Source organism: Mus caroli, chromosome 3 (genome assembly GCF_900094665.2).
Source record: "Mus caroli chromosome 3, CAROLI_EIJ_v1.1, whole genome shotgun sequence".
Taxonomy (NCBI): Eukaryota; Metazoa; Chordata; class Mammalia; order Rodentia; family Muridae; genus Mus; species Mus caroli.
Window position 1 is genome coordinate 121,096,037 of NC_034572.1, and position 19,435 is coordinate 121,115,471.

General features: G+C 43.1%; 1 protein-coding gene across 4 annotated transcripts in view; it reads right to left on the bottom strand.

Moving 5' to 3' along the window:
- Positions 1 to 952: 952 nt before the first annotated feature.
- Positions 953 to 19,435, bottom strand: part of Ap1ar (adaptor related protein complex 1 associated regulatory protein) — a 29,730-nt gene continuing 11,247 nt past the window's right edge. Inside the window, exons 2-10 of one of the 4 annotated variants that reach the window (XM_021159019.2) lie at positions 16,930 to 16,978; positions 16,229 to 16,255; positions 14,374 to 14,399; positions 10,380 to 10,476; positions 9,052 to 9,150; positions 7,019 to 7,071; positions 6,336 to 6,409; positions 6,017 to 6,145; positions 953 to 2,761 (exon numbers count right to left, since the gene is read on the bottom strand). In XM_021159019.2, the coding sequence (XP_021014678.1) occupies positions 2,499 to 2,761; positions 6,017 to 6,145; positions 6,336 to 6,409; positions 7,019 to 7,071; positions 9,052 to 9,150; positions 10,380 to 10,476; positions 14,374 to 14,399; positions 16,229 to 16,255; positions 16,930 to 16,978 (817 nt within the window). In that variant the 3' untranslated portion in view covers positions 953 to 2,498. Of the gene's footprint in view, positions 2,762 to 6,016; positions 6,146 to 6,335; positions 6,410 to 7,018; positions 7,075 to 9,051; positions 9,151 to 10,379; positions 10,477 to 14,373; positions 14,400 to 16,228; positions 16,256 to 16,929; positions 16,979 to 19,435 lie in introns of those variants that run through there. The other 3 variants (XM_021159018.2, XM_029475321.1, XM_021159020.2) reach the window with 3 other exon arrangements.

Below are 19,435 nucleotides of genomic sequence, written 5' to 3' on the forward strand. Positions count from 1 at the left end.
TAGTGGCCTCCACAGGCTCATAGGCTAGAATATCTGGTTCCCAGTTGGTAGAGCTGTTTGGAAGGATTGGGATTAGCCTTGTGAGAAGAGGTGTGTCACTGGGGAGTGGCCTTGACCTTTCAAGAGCCTGTCACAGTGCTCTGTCTCACGTTTAAATGAGATCTAAGTTCTCTGTGGTACGTGAACCCCTAATGTACTTTTTCTTGTATAAATTGCCTTGGTCCTGGTGTCTCTTCACAGGAATAGAAAAGTAACTAAGACAGAAGTTGGAACCATGGAGTGGGGATTGCTAGGGCCGCCTAACCACACTGCGTTTTGGAGGGATGTGGATTAGGAAAGTGAATGCTGTTGAGCCGGGCCATCTAGGCAGAAGCTTGACTGAGTAGTGTTGAGTGCACTGGGGGCTGTGGAGGCCCCAGCTTAAGCAGCATCAGAGGCGAACAGTATTAGCACCTGGGCTAGAGACAGTTCTTGTGAAACTCTGGCAAAGAATGGGGCTGCTTTTTGCCCTTGTTCTAAGAATCTGCCTTAGGCAAAACTGAAGCGTTCTCTATGAATTTCATCAGCACAGGAGATTCCAAGACAGCCTGACAGTGACTCTGCTGTATGGTTATCAGGGATCACCCTTGTGCAGGTCTACAGTGAGAAAGATCCAACCAAGACCAAAGGACACACAAAATGTACACACAGGGTGAGGGGAAAAAGAGCGATGTTAGGTCTCAAGACTGGGACAAAAGGCTGAGGTGCCATTAACGCAGCAAAGCAGAGACTAGCTGCCAGTTCTCCCAGAACCCCCAGTCCCTGCCTGTTACAGAGAACAGCTGGCAAAACCGCATCCCCTACCCTAATTAAAAGCATTTCTTTCGTGTCTTCTTATCTTCATAGCTGGTTTAAGGAAATAATTAACACCAAGAGTCATACCACCTGCACCATTATGAAGCAATGATGCAAATATCATTAAATGTAAAAATGTTTATTCACAATCCTTGAGAAGTTACCATTCCTTCAGAAAATTCTTTATGAACAAAAAGCCAAGAAAATTACAACAGTAGCTTATGCCAAACCAAAAATATACATCTGATGTAATATAAACCTTAAAAAGCATTAACACAGGCAATGTGAATATAGAGTACCTTTAAATTATTTCCATGACACACCTACAATTTAAATCTTGAGATAGATATAAATAATAGCATAACCTAATGCATATTTACATATCAAAGTATATTTGTTTGTATGAGATTTAAAAATGACAAAATTACAGATGTCATTGTATAGCAGTTCAGATATCGAAAGGGCCACCCACATAAGTTTTCACGGACAGCAAGAACTCTACTATTTCTACCTGGACCGTCCTTGGACTGTTGAAAGCATGCACCATCGCTGCCGAAGAGAGAGGAACAGCAAGGGAGACAGAATACAGTGTGCTTGCCAAAGTGACAGCCAGTCCTCAGCCCAGCCAAGGACTGCAGTCAGGACACATTTCCCAGCCCTGGCCTTCTCTAAGACTCAGACACAGGTCGTCAATACGCCGACATAATTTGTTCCAGCCACAGAGCGCCTTGCACTACAAGGCAAAGGAAAGGGCGGTACAGCCAATGGGACCTTTCACATCAGAAAGGAGTGTGTGTACTTTGAAATACCCGTATTTTAGTGTTTTCTTAAATCATTCACAGAATATGTTCTGTGTAAAAATCTTTAAAAGATCATTCACTGGAAATATAGAATTTTTAAAAAAGAAAGTGAAAATTTAAAATCTCAATTCAAAGCCAATATAATGGCACGTGAAAGGAAGTAAAAATGTTAAATATGTATTTTTATGTATTAGTTTTAATTATTACCAACTCAAAGTGTCCAAACTCTGGAAGCATCTTTAATCCTGTCATCTCTTGCTCAGATTGAGTAAAGCAGGACTTAGGATGCGTGTGTGCGTGTGTGTGTGTGTGTGTGTGTGTGTGTGTGCGCGCGCGCGCGTGTGCGCGAGTGTGTAAGGAAGCCCGCATATCAGCACGATGCTCGGGCCATCTCCAATTACTGCCGCCAAGTAGACATGAGAGGTAAGAGTAACCAGGGAGACGCTGCTGGGAATGGTCTGCCTTCCCGGGGAACCCGCCCATCCCTCCTCATGCTGCCTGCACATATGCTGAGAAGTAACAAAAAATACTTTCAGATTTAGTTCTATAATAAGATAGGCTTAGGAAAGCAATCAGAGTAAAACCAATACAGACTTAAGATGCAGAACTTGGCGAGGTGAACAGAAAGGCATGAATGTGTGATATGTCAGATTCACTGAGTCAGTCCTGGGACGAAGAAGGCAGATGTTAAGATCATACCTGACTGAAGCACTCAGCTGTCCCTCCATTCCTGCTCCTTCTAGGAAAACAAGCATTTGTCACATGTTTTTTTTTTTTTTGCCGCCTTAACAAAAAGCCTTGGCATGCCACCTGTACATTCTAGTTGGTTTTTAAACGCTTGGTAAGTAAGGTCCCGGTTTCATCCTATCGGACCTGCTGGTCGGTATCAGACTGCTTGATGGCAGAATCCGAGAGCTCTAACACGGGGTTCACAAACCCGGAGTACTCAGAGTTGCCGTTGTCGTCCATCTCGGCACTGACAAAGTCGTTCTCCCACTCCAGCCCGTTGGAGTCATCCGAGGCGGACGTGGGGTTGCTGCCCTTCTTGCTGCTGTACTTCAGTGCTGCCCGCAGGATGTCTTCCTCTGTCTTGGAGCGCTCCCTCATGGGCAGCATCCTGTTCATTCCTAGCATTTCAAGAACATTGAAAGAAATCCCAGTAAGAATAAAAAGTTGTATTAAAAGCCAGCTAAGCCAGGGGTACTGACACACGCCTTTGATCCCAGCACCCAGGAGGCAGAGGCAGGTGGGTCTCTAAGCTCGAGGCCAGCCTTGTCTACAAAGAGAGTTCCAGGACATCCAAGGCTACACAGAGAAACCCCATCTGGAAAAACAGACAAAGAAACAACAACTTGCCAGCTTAATAATACGATTGTTCTTGATAGTCTCGAATAACCTGTGGAGTCAGTCCTGTGGCAGCTTCCTTAACAGAAAAAATATGAGGCATGATCTCCACACATCACGCCTTTGATAAAAAAACAAGCACTTGCAACACTGATCTCCTGATAAGAAAGAATTTCTGAAAGGCCACAAATCAAACACAACAGAGTCCAGAGTTCATTGCTCCAGGTCTCATATGGCCACCCGCTATCTCTGCCAAGGTCCTTTCCCAGCAGAGGACTGTTGCGTTTCCTGAGAAAGGTGAAGTCCGCACTAGAGAGATGACGTAGGCTTTCCCAGGACCCTGCCACACTGCACTTACTGCCAGTACATTAGCCAGCCCTAGGCTGAGTGCAGCACCATCATCGACTCCATTTAGAGTGCAAGACACTGCAGCAGAGAGGTGCATGCCCCCCGGTCACACAGCTAGGAAGCACAGCCTGGAACCCAGGGCTCCCTGCAGGCTGGGCCAGGCTCACACTCAGCTACTTCTAACCAAGGCAGAGTTTTAATTTCTCCAGTCTGGCCCCAAAGTCTGTGTTCTCATGACAGCTGGTTCTCTACTACAATGGAGTGCAGATGTTTCACAGTTCTAGATTTAATACTGAGTATAAACTGTTAGTAAAATCTTGGAACAGATGGAGAGGAGAAAGGACAGCGACTTCTAAATACAAACTGGCACTGGTAAAAGAACTAAAATCTCAGATGGGCAGAGGCTATAGGGAATAGGGGACACAATCAACTTTATTTTCTGACCTTAAAGAACCAGATCTCACGGGACAGAAAGAAAAAAGAGTATTTTATCTCTACCACTGTTGTCTGTCACTTCTGAAAACATTACAAAGACCCAACTCAATAAAGCAAATTACTTTTCTAGATGAGGGCACTATAAAAATATGAGCCAAGGTTGAGGAAACGGATGGCTCAGTTGGTAAACTGCTTGTCACATACAGGAGAACCTCTGTAGCCATGCAGAAGGCCTAGTGTGGCTGCAATTGTAATCTGAGAGCTGAAGAGGCAGAGACAAGGGGCTCTGCCGGCCAGCTAGCCTAAGCAGTAAGCTAAGTTCTCAGAGACAAGACAGACAGCCCTTGAAGCTGACCCCCGCCTCCACACACATGCAATACTCACACAGTGCACATACACATAGTGCACACACACACACACACACACACACACAATTTATACCACAGAGAAACTGTGGTCTGAGAATTCATATGCCTACGCATTTGTATAGAATGGGCCTGTTTCCTTGGACTGAAATTTCTCTAAAGGAAGCTGCAATTGTGTATCGAGCAAAAAGGTTTTCAGTGGATTCTTTCCTTTGCCTACCCTAGTTGAAAAATTGTGCTAATAAGCTGAGTGATGACCAGGACAGTCTTATCTATGAATATGATTCACACACACATATGACGGAGTAAGTACGTATGAGCTGGAGAAGGGGACACCAGGAAGATTTAACAAGCTAATGTAGCCTGCCACAAAGCTATTCAAGTTCCCTGTCTTTTAATTGACAAAACCAATTAGCATGATTGAAGGATATCTAAGATCTATTTCATTGAAACATCCTATGGATTGCCTAAAGCTTACTGGTTCTCTTTAAGTTCTGTACTCTAACTCTTTTTGACGCTGTGTATTTTTCACATGGGGTTGGTGTTGAAAACAAGCCAATATTTTTGCTACAATCCTGAGCACGTGTGCATGCCATCCCCTGTGTTGGGCATTTTATAAAGTTAATGCCAACCATTTTCATTTCCCCCACATAGGGTTTTTATTATTTCTTTTTTGTGTGCTGAAGATCAAACCCAGGGGGCTCGAGAGATAGCTCAGCAGTTAAGAGCACTGACTGTTCTTCCAGAGGTCCTCAGTTCAATTCCTAGCAACCACATGGTGGCTCACAACCATCTGTAATGGGATCCGATGTTCTCTTCTGGTGTGTCTGAAGACAGCTACAGTGTACTCATATAAATAAATAAAAAATATCAACAATAAAATAAAATAAAAACTATTAAAAAAAAAACCTTAAAAAAAAAAATCAAACCCAGGTCTTTGCACGTGGTAGGCAAACCCTCTCCCTTTGAGCTACAGTGCCCTCCCTGGCCAAATCCTTTAGAGTTTAGTAATACATTAGCACTTAGATGAAACAGCAAAAATTACCCTTTATTCTTCCCTCTTGGGGACGAACAACCATTGCCGAGAGAGATTATGTAGCTATGTAAGTACCACAGCTTGGAAGACCAACCAGTTAAAATCCAAACTTATATCTACAGAACATCCTCTGTTCTACAAAAACCCTAAAGAATTAAATTGTTCATTTATAGTAAATCACACGGTAGCTGACCTGACTTTAAACTGCTCAGGAGGCAGAAATCCTTCAAGTGGAAAACTCCATGAGTTAGGTTAGAAAAAAAAAAAAAATTAAATTAACACTTGCTTTCTTAATCTCAAAAAACATAAAAATTTAAGTAATTTTCTAAACAACTGATTATGAGATTATAATTACTAATAAATTAATAGTCATGGTTGGTATGATGGCTGAACTGGTAAAGGTGCTTGCTGCCAGGGAGCCTAATCTCTAGGCGCCAGGTCGTGCAAGGAGAGAACCAATGCTCCCATACTTGTTCTCTGACCTCTACACTTGTGATGTGCACATCATAAGCATACACACCCACACCCATACTCACTCACTCTCTCTCTCTCTCTCTCTCTCTCTCTCTCTCTCTCTCTAAGAAACAATAATTGTTAGCTAGGTATTGAAGTGCATGCCTTTAACCCCAGTACCCAGGAGGTAGAGGTGGTGGATCTCTGTGAGTTTGAGGCTAGCCTGGTCTACAGAGTAAGTTCCTGGACACCTAAGGCTAGTAAAACTCCATTTAAAAAAGTCTGATTATGATTTTACATGGACTCGCATATAGTCAATTTAAATACCATGAAACGTAAGGCAGAAACCATTTGGACTAAGACAGGAATTTGTGACTCTCAGGGAAACTGAGGCAACAGACCTTCTTCATCTTCCCACTCTAGGTCTAAGGAGGTGCTGTCGTCATTTCCACTCGTTGATTTGGTTTTGGTCATCAGGTCACAGCTGCTCTCGGTGTTTGGTGTCAGCACTGTGGCGTCAGAGGAGAGTCCTGGAACACACACCAAGGGAACCGAAATGTCACACGACTCTGACCACAACAGGCACTTTCTCTTTTTCTTTTTAGGGAACAACTGTCTCTCTCTCTAAATCTTAACATTCTTATAATTTTCCAGAGAAATATAGTTCGTAATGTGGTGAGAAGTGACTGATGCTGTGCAGAGAATATTTTAAAGACTTACTACTGCTCCGAAACACTTCATACTGTGACTTTATGTTTCTTAAGGAAGATTCAAAGTCATCTTCTGGTCCTGCACTGTAATAAAAGTGAATTTTAAAAATGCATTAGTAATAGATTCAAGCGAACGAGCACCTGTTTCAATGGTGGAGCTTCGGGACTGAAGCCTACTTTCCCAAGTTGTACCTGTTGTACAATCGGGATAGTCTGTCTGGAGGAAATGGGTTTTACTTTACTTAATGCTATCAGGAAACTGAAAACAGACTGACAAATTGTGAAGGCCAGGCCTCAGAGCTGAACTGTACAATAACCCTATACTAACAAGCAGATCAAGTTCTCCATTAAGGAAGATAAACGACTAAGGTATTGTCAACTTACCTGCAGGAACCTGGTTACCACATCCCTTTCTACATGATGATGCTATTACTCTTACAAAGGCATCAAAGTCAATTTGAATAAATGATCACTTATAGCTTAAAAGACCCAATGCTCTCAGTATTCTGGGACAGTGTCTTAGAGGAAACTGTATATGTGTATATACAAGTGAGTGCACAGGCACGCACACACACACACACACACAGGGGAGGACACTAAGGATTGAACCTGGGCCTCCTCGAGCATGCGAATACGTTTACAAACACCTTGGGGCACACAGTGTTGTTTCAGAGCAAAGGCCGTGCTCTTTACCTTGGACAGTCGCCACTGCTGGAATGATAGTGCTGAGCAACTCTCTGCTTCTCCTGCTTCGGAAACACAATGCAATACAAAGTCATTTCGATGCCAAGTTACTCTCTTAAAAAATACCATGCAATGCCAACATCCTCCTTTGTCTAGTTTCTAAAAACAAAAGGTTAGCATTATTCCACTGAAATAATTTTCCTTCATCATTCCTTCATCATCTACATCCTCGTATTTAAGGACAGAATTTTTCTCAGCGTATCAGTGTGTGTCGTTTTAGTGCCGAGAATATTCAGAGTTGTGAAGTGGATGTAAACAGGTGTATATGTGCTGGTGTCCCTAACATTCTCAGTACTCCTACGAACTCCCTGACTAGAAGATAAGGCAGTCAACCGTTAGGTCCCACTGCAGTTCTCTTTGGCTGGAATAAGGAGCAATCCAAGGGCCTGAAAGCTGCTCTGACTCAGGTACTTTAATGGCAATGGTTTGGTTTTACGACTGGACTCAGCAGAGCTGTCCAAGTTGTGCTTTGAAGGTGGCTGTGTATTCCTGGCCTGAGTGTTAGTTTCTGCTTCTCCACCTGTTGATCACAGATGGCCACCGTCCTGCCGTAGCTGACCCAGTTGCTATGAAAAGTAACGAACCAGTGCCTGTCTGCATAGTTGGGTTCATGTACGACATGCAGATGATGTATTCCCAAAGCAAGCATGTAGTCATGGGGACAGGAACACAAAGATTACCCAAACTGACACATCAAATGGGGTGCTTTAATCCAGTGGTTCTCAACCTTCTTAAGGCTGTGACCCTTTATACAGTTCCTCGTGTTGTGGTGACCTCAACCATAAAATTATTTTTGTTGCTACTTCATAACTGTAATGTTGCTGCTGCTATGAACTGAAATGTAAATGTCTGATATGCAGGGTATCTGATATGCGACCCCTGTAAAAGGGTCACTTGATCACCAAAGGCGTCTCGGCCCACAGGCTGAGAACCACTGCTTTAACCAAAGACATGGTAGACAGAGGATTTATTAATGTAAACAAGAATGCCTATATTAAGAGCAACAATTAGTTTCATAGAAAGTGACAGTGAACTCTAAAGTTTTCCACTACTTAGGATGTACTGTAAAGAGGCACTTCCCCGTGAAGCATCTGCTGAAACCCACCCCGCGAGAGAGAGAGGGAGAGAGAGAGAGAGAGAGAGAGAGAGAGAGAGAGAGAGAGAGAGAGAGAGAGAGAGAGATCATATAGAAATCACAAAGACAGAAGTTTTCAGATAATCTGAATCTGGAGTTTTGTACTATTGGACACTGGACCATTGTATACTGGTGGCAAAGCCACACAGGGATTGATGACTAAGCACCACTGCGCCTGAGCTCCGGCTCTCCTGTGTGTCAGCAGCAAGATCTGCCCTTCAGCTTCCTCATCTTAAAGTAGGGTTTCAAATGCCACCTTCTCCGAAGACTGTAAACTTTAAACTAAGACCCTTCTCAGCAGTGTTTCTGACACTTAGTCCTATAGACAGACATCTGTTCCTGGTAGTTAGTAAGTATGTGGAAATGCCACACTCCCTTGTCATGGTAAATCTGTCACTTAATGTCTCAAACACATAAGAAGTTGAGAAGTAAACAAGACCCCTAGCGAGCCATAAAGCAGGTGGCTTGTCTTTAAGAGTGAGAGTCTTACCATTTAAGAAACTGTTTAATAATCTTCATGAACATACACTAAAATACTTGAGAGATTATATTAGAAGCTAATTTTGAAATATCTGTCCTGTAAACACAGTACTCCCTAGGCTAAACAAGAGTCAGGTCCTCTAACCTACAGCTACGCTTACAGTGTAGTATCAAGTAGTATTTTATGTTACTTCTAGAAGATAAAGGTGGATTAATTTGCCTTTTGGGTTCCAGAGACTATATGCATAAGTCCATCCTCCACTAAACAAGGAGCGGTTGAGTCTAGGAGAGAGGTCCCCACTTGGAATGGTCAGCGGAAACAAGGAGAGAAGGAGCCCTGCTGTGCGCTGGGGTCTGTCCCCCTCACCTCCAGGAGCTTCCGCTGCCTTGCTGCCCTGGCTGCTTCACGCTGGGCAGCGTATAAAGCTTCCTCTTCTAGTCTTAACTTCTCCTCTTGTAAGGCTAACTGTACATGAACAAAACGATAAGGGTTAACAGAAACCAGAACCTGTCTAGCTGCTCTCAACACCAGCTGTTCTCATTCGAAAACAAAACATAAATCATTGAAAATAACTCATATCTACGAAACGTATCAAAATTGGATGTCTGTAGCTGCTCACTTCAAATTCCTTTATAAAATATCCCAGATGAAATGTAAGACATATTGGATTCTGTAGAAAATGCACTGGCTGTCATTTTCAGGCATCATTTTAGTACTTACCACCTGACAACAATGGCTCTGGCCCTCACAGATCAAAAAGTCTAGAATCCAAGGTCAATCCCACCCCTGCTTCTCCCGGAGTCTTGTCCTCCCACTTAGTTGACTTCTATACACATTTCTCAACTTTATTAGTATTCGTTATTCAAAAACTACTCTTTAATTTACATTCTTACCATCCATAATAGCATACACAAAACCCTAGGGATAACTTACTGCATTTTAAATCTAAGGTAACCTTAGATTAAAACTGTATTTTAAATTTAGCACTAACTAACCTCTTTTTTAGCTATAATGTGTAGATTAAATTAATACATTTGTAAATCCCAAATGGTAGTAAACATACTGTTCTTTATTTTTACTTAAAAAAAAAAAGTCTTTTTGGTACTGTGGACTGAACCCAGCACCTGTGTTTTGAACTAGAGTCTCACTACATAGTTTGGGCTGTCCTTAAACGTGCTATGTGCCCGGGGCTAGCCTCAGACTCACATGCTCCTGCCTGCGCCTCTCCAGTGCTGGGAGCTGCAGGTACACAGCACTGCGCCCAGCTCAGAAGACAGGATGAAGGGCAAGTGGTTGTCTTTAACTTAGTGCTAGTGAAGCCGTGGTTACAGGCCATTTCCATAAATTTATGTAAGAATTATGACCGCTCAAGGTTCTTGGTTCACTGAGAACAAATAAACCCAAGACACACAAAAACTTAGACATGAGTGCTGACCCAGAAAAGTATTTGTTCTTGCTTGGCACGTCTACTAGTGAACTGAGAACTGTACTTAAAGAGTACTGTACAGTTGTCATGTGACATCACATGAGATGAAATCAAATTAATTATAGTAAGCTGGAATACGTTTTCCTCTTTAAATAACTTTTTTCTGTATTTATGTAAACAGAGGTCAGGACTGTTGGCAACACGTAGGTGAGCCCGCCCGTCAACAGGGTTCACAACGTGGGCTTCAACTGTGGGGCAGGCCACTTACCTCCCTCTGGATTTTCCTATCCACATCTTTCTGCTTTTCTGCAATAGAATCATAATGCCTCTCTTGTAAGTCAACGATTTCTTCTTCAGTAAGTGGCCTAGAGAACACAGGGAGGGAGGGAACAGGGAACAAACAAGACAAAACAAAAACCCCTTCTGATGAACCTGGTCCAGATAAAACATTCCAAAAGTCAGGGGAATACTGAAAATTTACTGCCAAAAATATATGAACACAACAGAATATAGCTTCGATTGTTCCGTGACACTCTAACAACGGCCTTCGGTCAGTTAAGGTGTTGTGCTTCCCGTTACAGAGCTGCTGCTCTTCACAGGCTCTGCTTCCCAGCTACTGTACCCCAAGGCCTCACCTCAGAGTGTAACCTCAGTATGCTCTACTCTCTTCTCACTGCTCAGTCAGAACCTGATCCTGCCAGTCATCCTGCCAGGAGGCCCTTCCCCCTCCCCCCACTAACCAATAAAGACAGCAATCTCCTGGCTTCCACTCAGGAAATGACCATCTCATAGCTGGTCTGAATTCCACACACCTTCCCACGTTTCTTCCATGACACCAGTCACTCTGCTCACCCACTCTGGGCCCCGAGTCTTTCTACTTTTAGTCCCTTCTGCTGTGGACTGCTAGAAAAAAATGCAGCAATAATTTGGCCCTCAGGCTCCAGCAACAGTCTCGGAACTTACACAAGGCGACCACCTGCACTAACTACCCCGTAGCTTCCTTAAGTTTCTGATTCAAGCTTTTTCCTTAAGGGCAACTTCATTTCACTTCCACTTCGGTGCTTAAATTCACCGTATTCTTGCTTCCCTTCCTAAAGATGACCTACCTGAGGTCATCACTACCCTTATGATCCTTCAAGTCCATGGCCTGCATCTCCAGTACTTCACGCGTGCAGCCACTCCATGTAAGTACAGGTAGAGATTACACGGGAGGGAAATGAGATGGACAGGATTAAGACAAGCATGTGATAGAGCTGGGATGTAAATGCAGGCAGTCCAGCACCGGCCTACCCAGTGTGCTTCCTGTCTCTGTGCCCTTGTTTCAGCTCATTCCTCAGGCCCCTGAAGACATCAGCTGCCATCACTCCAGAAACTGGTGACCAGCAGTGTCTCTGCCGCTAAACAGCACAAACAACTTGGGTCCTTCTGAACTCCATGTCATGAGCAGGCTGAGCAGCCCCTCTAGCATGGCCTGCATCTGGACCTTCTCATCTCTCTTTTGCCTTCCTACGCTCTCTGGGTCTTTGTCTCTATGACTTCTTAACCATTCTCAAAGTCCTTTTACTATGTGCAGGGTCTTCCCCATGCTCCAGGAACCCTACTCTCTTATCCCCCAATCCAGGTACGTGACCTGACCTGCTCTGAGGTGGTGGGGACTGACCCTGGGTGCATGCTAGGTAAGTGCCCTGCCACTGAGCTAGTTACATCTGGGCACAGCAATATAGGTTAATAAGGCTAGCATTCACAAAGACCAAAAGCTCTGAGATACACACACTCACACACCACACACACACGCACACACTCACACACACTCACACACACACACACTCACACACACACTCACACACACACTCACACACACACACTCACACACACACACACACACACACATGCACACACACTCACACACACACACACACACGTATATGTATGTGTCAGTGCAGGAACACAAATACCCTAGAACTTATGGAGCACTTATTTAAAAGCTTACTTAAAATTTTTTCATTCAATATATTTTGATCATATTCTTTCCCCTCCCTCATTGCCTCCCAGATCCTTCGCCATTCAATTTCTCTTCTCTGCTACTTAAAAAGAAAACCAATAAACAAAAACCAAAAATAAATAAGCAAAAACCAAAAATGAAAAAGAAAGAAAAAGAAAAGAAAATCAATTAAGAAAAAAGTCAAAAGAAAAGAAGAAGCTAACAAAAAAGGCAGAGAGTGTTTTGTGTTGGCCAACTCCCCCTGGGCTTGGGCTGCCCTGGACTGCGGTTGATGTATACCCAACAGCAATACTCCATTGGAGAAAGCTGGCTCTCCCCTTCCCAGCAGGTATCAACTGCAAACAGTTTCTCGGCCAGGGGTAGAGCTTTGTCTGGTCGGAACCGGTGCACAGAAACCCTAGACTTTTACTGCCTTCATAACCTTCGCTACATTTACGTTATTATCTACGGTCTCCCAGCACTGGCGTCTAATGGATTCTCTCACTCTGTATGGACATTCTTTGATTATGTGTGAAGGTCTCTCTGCCTGAATAATACTTGTTAGCCAGCTCTTTAGAGATCAGCCCAGGGATTGTCTATTTAAAAGTAGTCCCTTTGGACCTACTCCCTGGACACATTTGGGTCGCAGGGATTCTCGAGGTTTACTAGTGTGTCCTTTAACGGCTGCTTTCATTGCTACCTCATCTTGAAATGTAATCTTTCTCTCAGTAAGATATACTTTCTTCTACACACACACACACACACACACACACACACACACACACACACAGAGGAGAGAAACACACTGGGGAGAGGGGAAGGGTGGGAGGAGGGGGATGGAGGAGATCCAGAGCACTGTGACGAGACTAAACCAGGACTTTGCAAGTGCTGGGCAAACATTCAACCACTGAGCCATTTTCTCAGCCTTTGTCTGCTTTTTCTTTAAGGGTGTCACACAGCCAGACAGTCCTCCAGATGTGTCTATCATGTGCCTACTTCACCTGATCCTGCGGCTGCAGTGCTGACATTACAGGTGTGTAATATCACACCAAGTTTTCACTTGATTTTCAAGTCCAGTATCTAACACAGTGCCTGCACATGGACTGCCCAATAAAGGGTCACTGAAGTAAACAATGCAAGGACAAAATACCCCAAAGAGGAAACAACTCCACTGACACTAGGAACTTAATTTTTATTCATTTTTACGTGTATGGGTGTTCTGGCTCCATGTGTACCACTTGTATACCTAGTGTCTAGGGAGGCCAGAAGAAAGTATTAGATTCCCTAGAACTGGAGTTACGGATGGCTGTAAACACTACGTGGCTGCTGAAAATCAAATCTGGATCCTCAGGAAGAGCAGTCAGTGCTCTTAACCTCTGAGCCGTCTCTCCAGCACAGGACTTTCTTGAGTTCAAGGTAAGATGCTTCTTTTTCATGCAGTCTATGCAATTTTAATAGCAGATAAAAAGGTTATATAAATAAATTATATTACCAAGATTCTAGTTACTGCTGAAGTTGTAAAAGGTTTCTTAATTTGAAGAATATTTTAGAATGTCAAAAAGAAGAAAAAGGGGGTAAAACAAATATAAAAAGAAATAGAGTTATCAGTGTTAAGTGGCTTTGGGAAAACTAAATGATTTACAGCCTAGGTCCAAAAGAAAAAATCTGAGAAATTAATATATATCATTTTTTAAATATTCAAAATATTGTTCCGGGAATGTATTATTTGTCTTACTTTTATGTAAAAAGAAAGTTTTGTTTCTGAAACATAAACTGTTCAGTGTCTTGAAGACTATGGTAAGATTCTGGAATCTGGCCCTGAAGAGCCCACATCTGTAGTTTAAGTTCTGAACCATCCTGCAGAGAAGCCCCCTTAAGCAAGAAGGTAAACAGCTCAAAATGGCTTCAGGAAGTCCCTGAAACAAACAAAATTCACCAGACCCCTCCCTGCCAGAGTAGAAAAAACTGAGAGTCATTCTCAGGTAAGTCTTGCTGCAAAGAGGACTCTGAGACCAGATCAGCTGCCTACAGAAGGTGTGGACCAGCTGAGGCACCTGAAGGAGAGCTGCCTGCAGGCTGTCAGTGCTCCATGATCCCAGCCTGTGAGCTGTCACCTATGTCTGGGTGGCTTTGCTGATGCAGCTGTCTTTGAGTCATGGGCGTGAGCAGGTGTGTGGGTTGTATCTCCCCATGAAGTTTTGTCACACAACACTTACACATTTGTTTTTTGTTTTTTTGTTTTTTTTTTGTTTTGTTTTGTTTTTTTTTTGATAAACCTTACCTATGGCTGCTTCCTGGGCTCTCCCCCTGCACAAAAATTAAACAAGTAAAAGAATTTTCACTAGGTGAACTCACTATTTAAGGCAAGCCAAAGCAATTTTCATTTAATCAAAAATACTTTTTACTTACCTATTTCTGTCACAGTAAACGAATCTCATTATCAAAATGATTTGAGACAAACAAAAACTTTACTATTTTTCAAAGGCAAAAACTCCATTATAGAACAAACATTTGTTGGCTATTTCTTAATTATTTTTTAACAGACACATGCTATGTAGCAAACAAACTCTCACAGTTAGGCTATGCCAGACCACACGCTCACTGTGTCTTCCACATTTGTGGCTGATCTCTGTTATTCAGATTTCAAAGGGTTAAATTTTTTACTGCCCATTGAAGGGTTTTTGCAACCCTCACCTGGAAGTCAGTACCTTTAGACTTTTATCCACTTGAGAGTACAGAGAATAGCGAGTCCCTGAAGAGTTGGCCAAGGATGTGTGTTCCTAGCTAAGGTACAACAGTATCACTGTGCCCTCTGGCACACTTCTCACACCAAAGAGCAGCCTTTGCCATTGCTGCTTGTGTTTTGTGGTTTCACTGCTTAAAATTATTCCTGAGCTGTGGAGATTGTGCCGTAAACTAAAACCAGCACCCAAAATAAGGCCTGTAGCTGCTTTCTGGTGTTCCTGACCACAGAAAGGTGTGATGTGCCTTGTATAGAGCAGATGTAGGGTAGGTTATGCTGACATAAGCACAAAGCCAGCAAGTCAGCAGTCTACGCTAAGGACAGTTTTCTATAGCAAACGATGAAAAAAGCCTATGAACTACCAGGCAATGAAGATGCTGCGACCAGAGGTTTCAGGGATTGACCTTAGTTTTGCTAGGAGGAAGGACCGCTCATGCCTTCCATCGGGACCCTGAAGGACCACTCATGGCATCCATCGGGACCCTGAAGGAAACACTATAGTTACAGTATGAACTGGGGCTGGAGAAATAGTTCAGTGTTGTGACCAGTGCTGCTGCTGCGGAGTGATCTGAGGTTAGTTCCCAGCACCCACGTCACGCAGTTCACAGCCGCCTGTGATTCCGGCTGCAGAGGGTCTGATCTACTGCCTTCCTCAGCTCTCTCAGAGCACCGCACACATGGCAGATGCTCAACAAATATACGCACGGTGAATAAAACTAAGAAAAGCATCTACAAAAAAGAAAAAGAAACTAACTGTTTCAGTTACTCTTATAAAATAATAAAATTTAGTAGTTGTTACCCTGGTTTTTTCAAAACAAGCCATAATTACTTGAAGACTAATTTGGGCTTATGACTATTTCTTATACATTTCAACTACACATATCTGTCAGCTAAAATATATTACTAAGTTAGCTGTAGGAATCAAATTCGAAATGGCCTACAGTCATGTCGGAAGTAGCGTCACACAACAGGATGGTGTGTAAATTGACCATGGCAAGCAGGGCAGAGCAGAGGCTGGTCAGCAGAGTGAGGGCTAGCAAAAAGCTAGAAGGCAACCGCTGAAAGCACCTTAGGGAAGCAGGAAGCCTCAGGCTGTTCTGAGAAGGATGCTGCTGGGGTGGGGTGTGCCACTGAGAAGCCTCACTTGTGACGGAGGAGGAGGAGAAGGTGGTGACTGCTGGGAAGGGAAGGGAAGGCAGAAGGTTCTTCTGAGGCCAGTGCTGGTTCCCTCAGAACACAGGCTGCACGGGCCTCTGAGCTGTCCTCCCGCATGGGGCGTGGGCCCTGCTTTTAGGTTTTTTTGTTGCAGAATGGGTGAGAAGTGAAAAGCAAGGCAAAAAGTGGTCCAAGGAACGCCACAACCGTGGTAAGAAAAACCAAGTCAGACACTTACCTCATCACTCTCCACGAGGTTCTCAAACTGAAAGGACAAAAAGACAACCATTAGGAGGGATGTTTGACGACTAGACACATTTCACAAGAAACATTACTCTCTTTTAGCCTTAAAAATATAAATTTTATATGCATACGGGACCTAAGAAGTTGAGTGCCTTTTATAATTAGCACATTTGATATATCTTAGTCAGCAAAATGGCCAACCCAAGCATGTGTCTGTCTGTCTCTCTCTCTCTCTCTCTCCCTCTTTCTCTCTCTACACATATATATATATGTATATATATAAATTATTTTTCTGTCTATCAGAATCTACATTACTGAGCCATGCCTAATGGCTCAGATTTGTAATCTCAGCTACTCTGAAGGTGGAGGCAGGATGACGCCAAGCTTAAGACAGCCCTGGTGACACAGTGAGTTCAAGGCCAGCCTGTATGACCTAGTGAGACACTGTCTTCAAATGAAAAGTCAAATACGAGGGATGAGGCTGTCAGTCAGAGTCTAACCCACCATTCATGAGGCCCGCCTCCAAAGCAACCAACAATATTGAAACTGAGAGTTACTTTTTCCGATTTAGTCCACACTAAGTGCAGGGCTAGAATGTGCACGTACACTCACTCACGTGCATAAAGTAAACTGTAAAGAAGAAAGCAAAGACCTCGGGGGCTCTGGGTCCCTCCCACCCAGTGCTCAAGGACCCACCTCTATGGTCAAGTGTTCTCCTCTTGGGCATGTCCTAAAATACTTTGACCTAGGGAGAAAAAAATATAAGACGTTAAAAATCACAACTAAATCTAAAATTGAATTAAAATTATGGCATAAACATATTCCTACAACATACAACTGTAAATTCTCCAATACAGAGTACCTTGTATTTCTAAAAACAAACCAAAATTACCTAAGAATATATATATATAAATAGTTCAGATTTTTAAACTTCATCTTAAGTATAGCTAACCAATCTTTTTATTGGCACTAATGTTTTTACTTAGACTGTAATTATAAGTTAATTTACACAAACATTACAGAGAACAAAATACAGTGAATTTAATTTTTAGTTCATTTTATTGTATCAAATAAAATATCTTGTTAAAATGGAGGTAAATATAATCAATTTACAGGTACTGCATGAAAATAACAATGAAATCCATTATTATTTATAATTAATAATCAAAAAACCAGAAATCCCTTTAAAAGCACCCAAAAGGCCATACTCAATAATATACATGACTGTGTCCTTTAGGTTTTCAATATACGTAAAACATCACAACACTGAAAGGATAACAGAGGCTCATGTCTGAAGCAGAGCAGCTCGGCAGCTCCTGCATGTAACACTATTGCCTAAAACGCTGAGACAGGAGGGCTGCTGTGAGTCTAATCCAGCTTCCGTAACATCGCCAGGCCTCTAGATAATGGGCCACGCGTTTTATAGAGGGCTTTAAAGTCTTTTCTTGTGAAAGAAGGAAAGAGCTCACAAATGCCCACTCTAACTTTCTAAGGGGTAGGTGGGGCAAACGTCCTTTTCCTTTGGTCATTCATTTCTGTACCTCTCTCTGAAACTTAGATGCAGTTAAAAGAGCACCTTCCTTACCAAGTCTGCACCAACAACATAAGCTCTACTGCACCACCACGGCCATCTCAGACATGACCAATTCAAATCCTGCTGCTGCTGAGAGGACTAGGCATCTTTAAGACTCTCACTCAGGTGCAGTTCCCACTACAGGTGCCAAAATGGCTAAAGGGAAGAGCCCCGCACAGGAACCGCTGCGCTCCTTCAGTCCCTGATTTGTCAGGTGTACTAGACAGAAAAGGCCTCTGAACCATGAGATCTCTGGAGTCAGGGCAGGTCTGATGGAGGTGGCTTAAAGAGTTAATAAGAAAATGATGCATTATCACAACTAACAGAAACAGCAAAGAAATTAGAGTTGGTATTTTTTCCTGTGACAGTTTTTTAGCTGACAGATGTGACAGTTGATCTTTATTGTCAACTGACTGGGTTTAGAAGCACCTGGGATCTGTAACAGCATTTCCCTAAAGAATTAATGGAAGGAAACCTCGTTTTTAAGTTTCATTTCCTGTTGCTGTGATATGACAACCATACATATAGAAGCCACTCAAAGGAGCAGGGGTGGGCGCGCTCATGCGCTCGCTGTTTCAGGTTAAGACCATCACTGTGGCGTCGTCAGGGTGGCAGGAACTTGAAGCAGCTACACATAGCACACCCGGAGAAAGCAGACAGCAGTGAGCTCATGGGTACATGCCAGTGCTGTCTCCCTCTCCCTTTCCTTCTCAGAGCTCAGGGGTGAAATGCATGTGAGCACAGTCAGTGCAGGTCCTTCTGCCTTACATGATCCACAACACCCCTCACAAGCACACCCGGACTAACCTAATCTAGACAGCTTTTTGGGCCTCCCTTCTCAGGGGATTCTAGGTTGGGTGAGACTGTGTAAAGGACATCCCAGGCACCATCCCAAGCACCAGCGTCCTGAACAAAATAAAGGGAAGAAAGAAGAGCAGCAGAGAGCGGGACTGCCGTGATGTAATGGCATATGTTTCCCAGCCATGGGTTAAAGTGAGCCAAGGTCAGCCCTTTCTCCTGCTTTAATCTAGATATGGTGGGGAGTTTGATCAGACAAGCACACCAATGTAATACATTGTTTTGTGCCTTCCCTTTGTATTGGCTTTTTCAAAAACCTAGTGGAATATTCCAATACAAACACAGTATCTTTTACCCTCTAGAGACACATAGGGTCTCTACTCTTCAGTTTTTCAAGCAAAACCAGAAACAAGTTGAATATTCTAGGATTGTGTTCTGACAGGATTCCTGCTTCTGGTATTCAATTGTTTCATTACCCCCTTGCTTCAACAATCTGGCTCTGGTTACTCTTGTTTAGGCCTGCTAAGCAGTGTAAGTAAATAATGAGAGAAAGTCCAGCAATACTAAGATAATGTAAGACATCCCAAACAGTCAAAACCAGGGAAGTTACCACGGCAGTACACTTACATTAGGTTGTACGACTTATAAGTCAAATGTCTCTGGCCTCTCTAGCCACAACTGTTACAGTGAGCACAATCATATTCTTGCCTGCCTGACTGGACAAACTATACACCCTTAGACTTCATTTAGTTTGTTCAGAGTTCTCTGGAAACCAAACATAGATAATATTTTTCTGAGATCTGTAGGGCTTCACTTAAAAAAAAAAAAAAA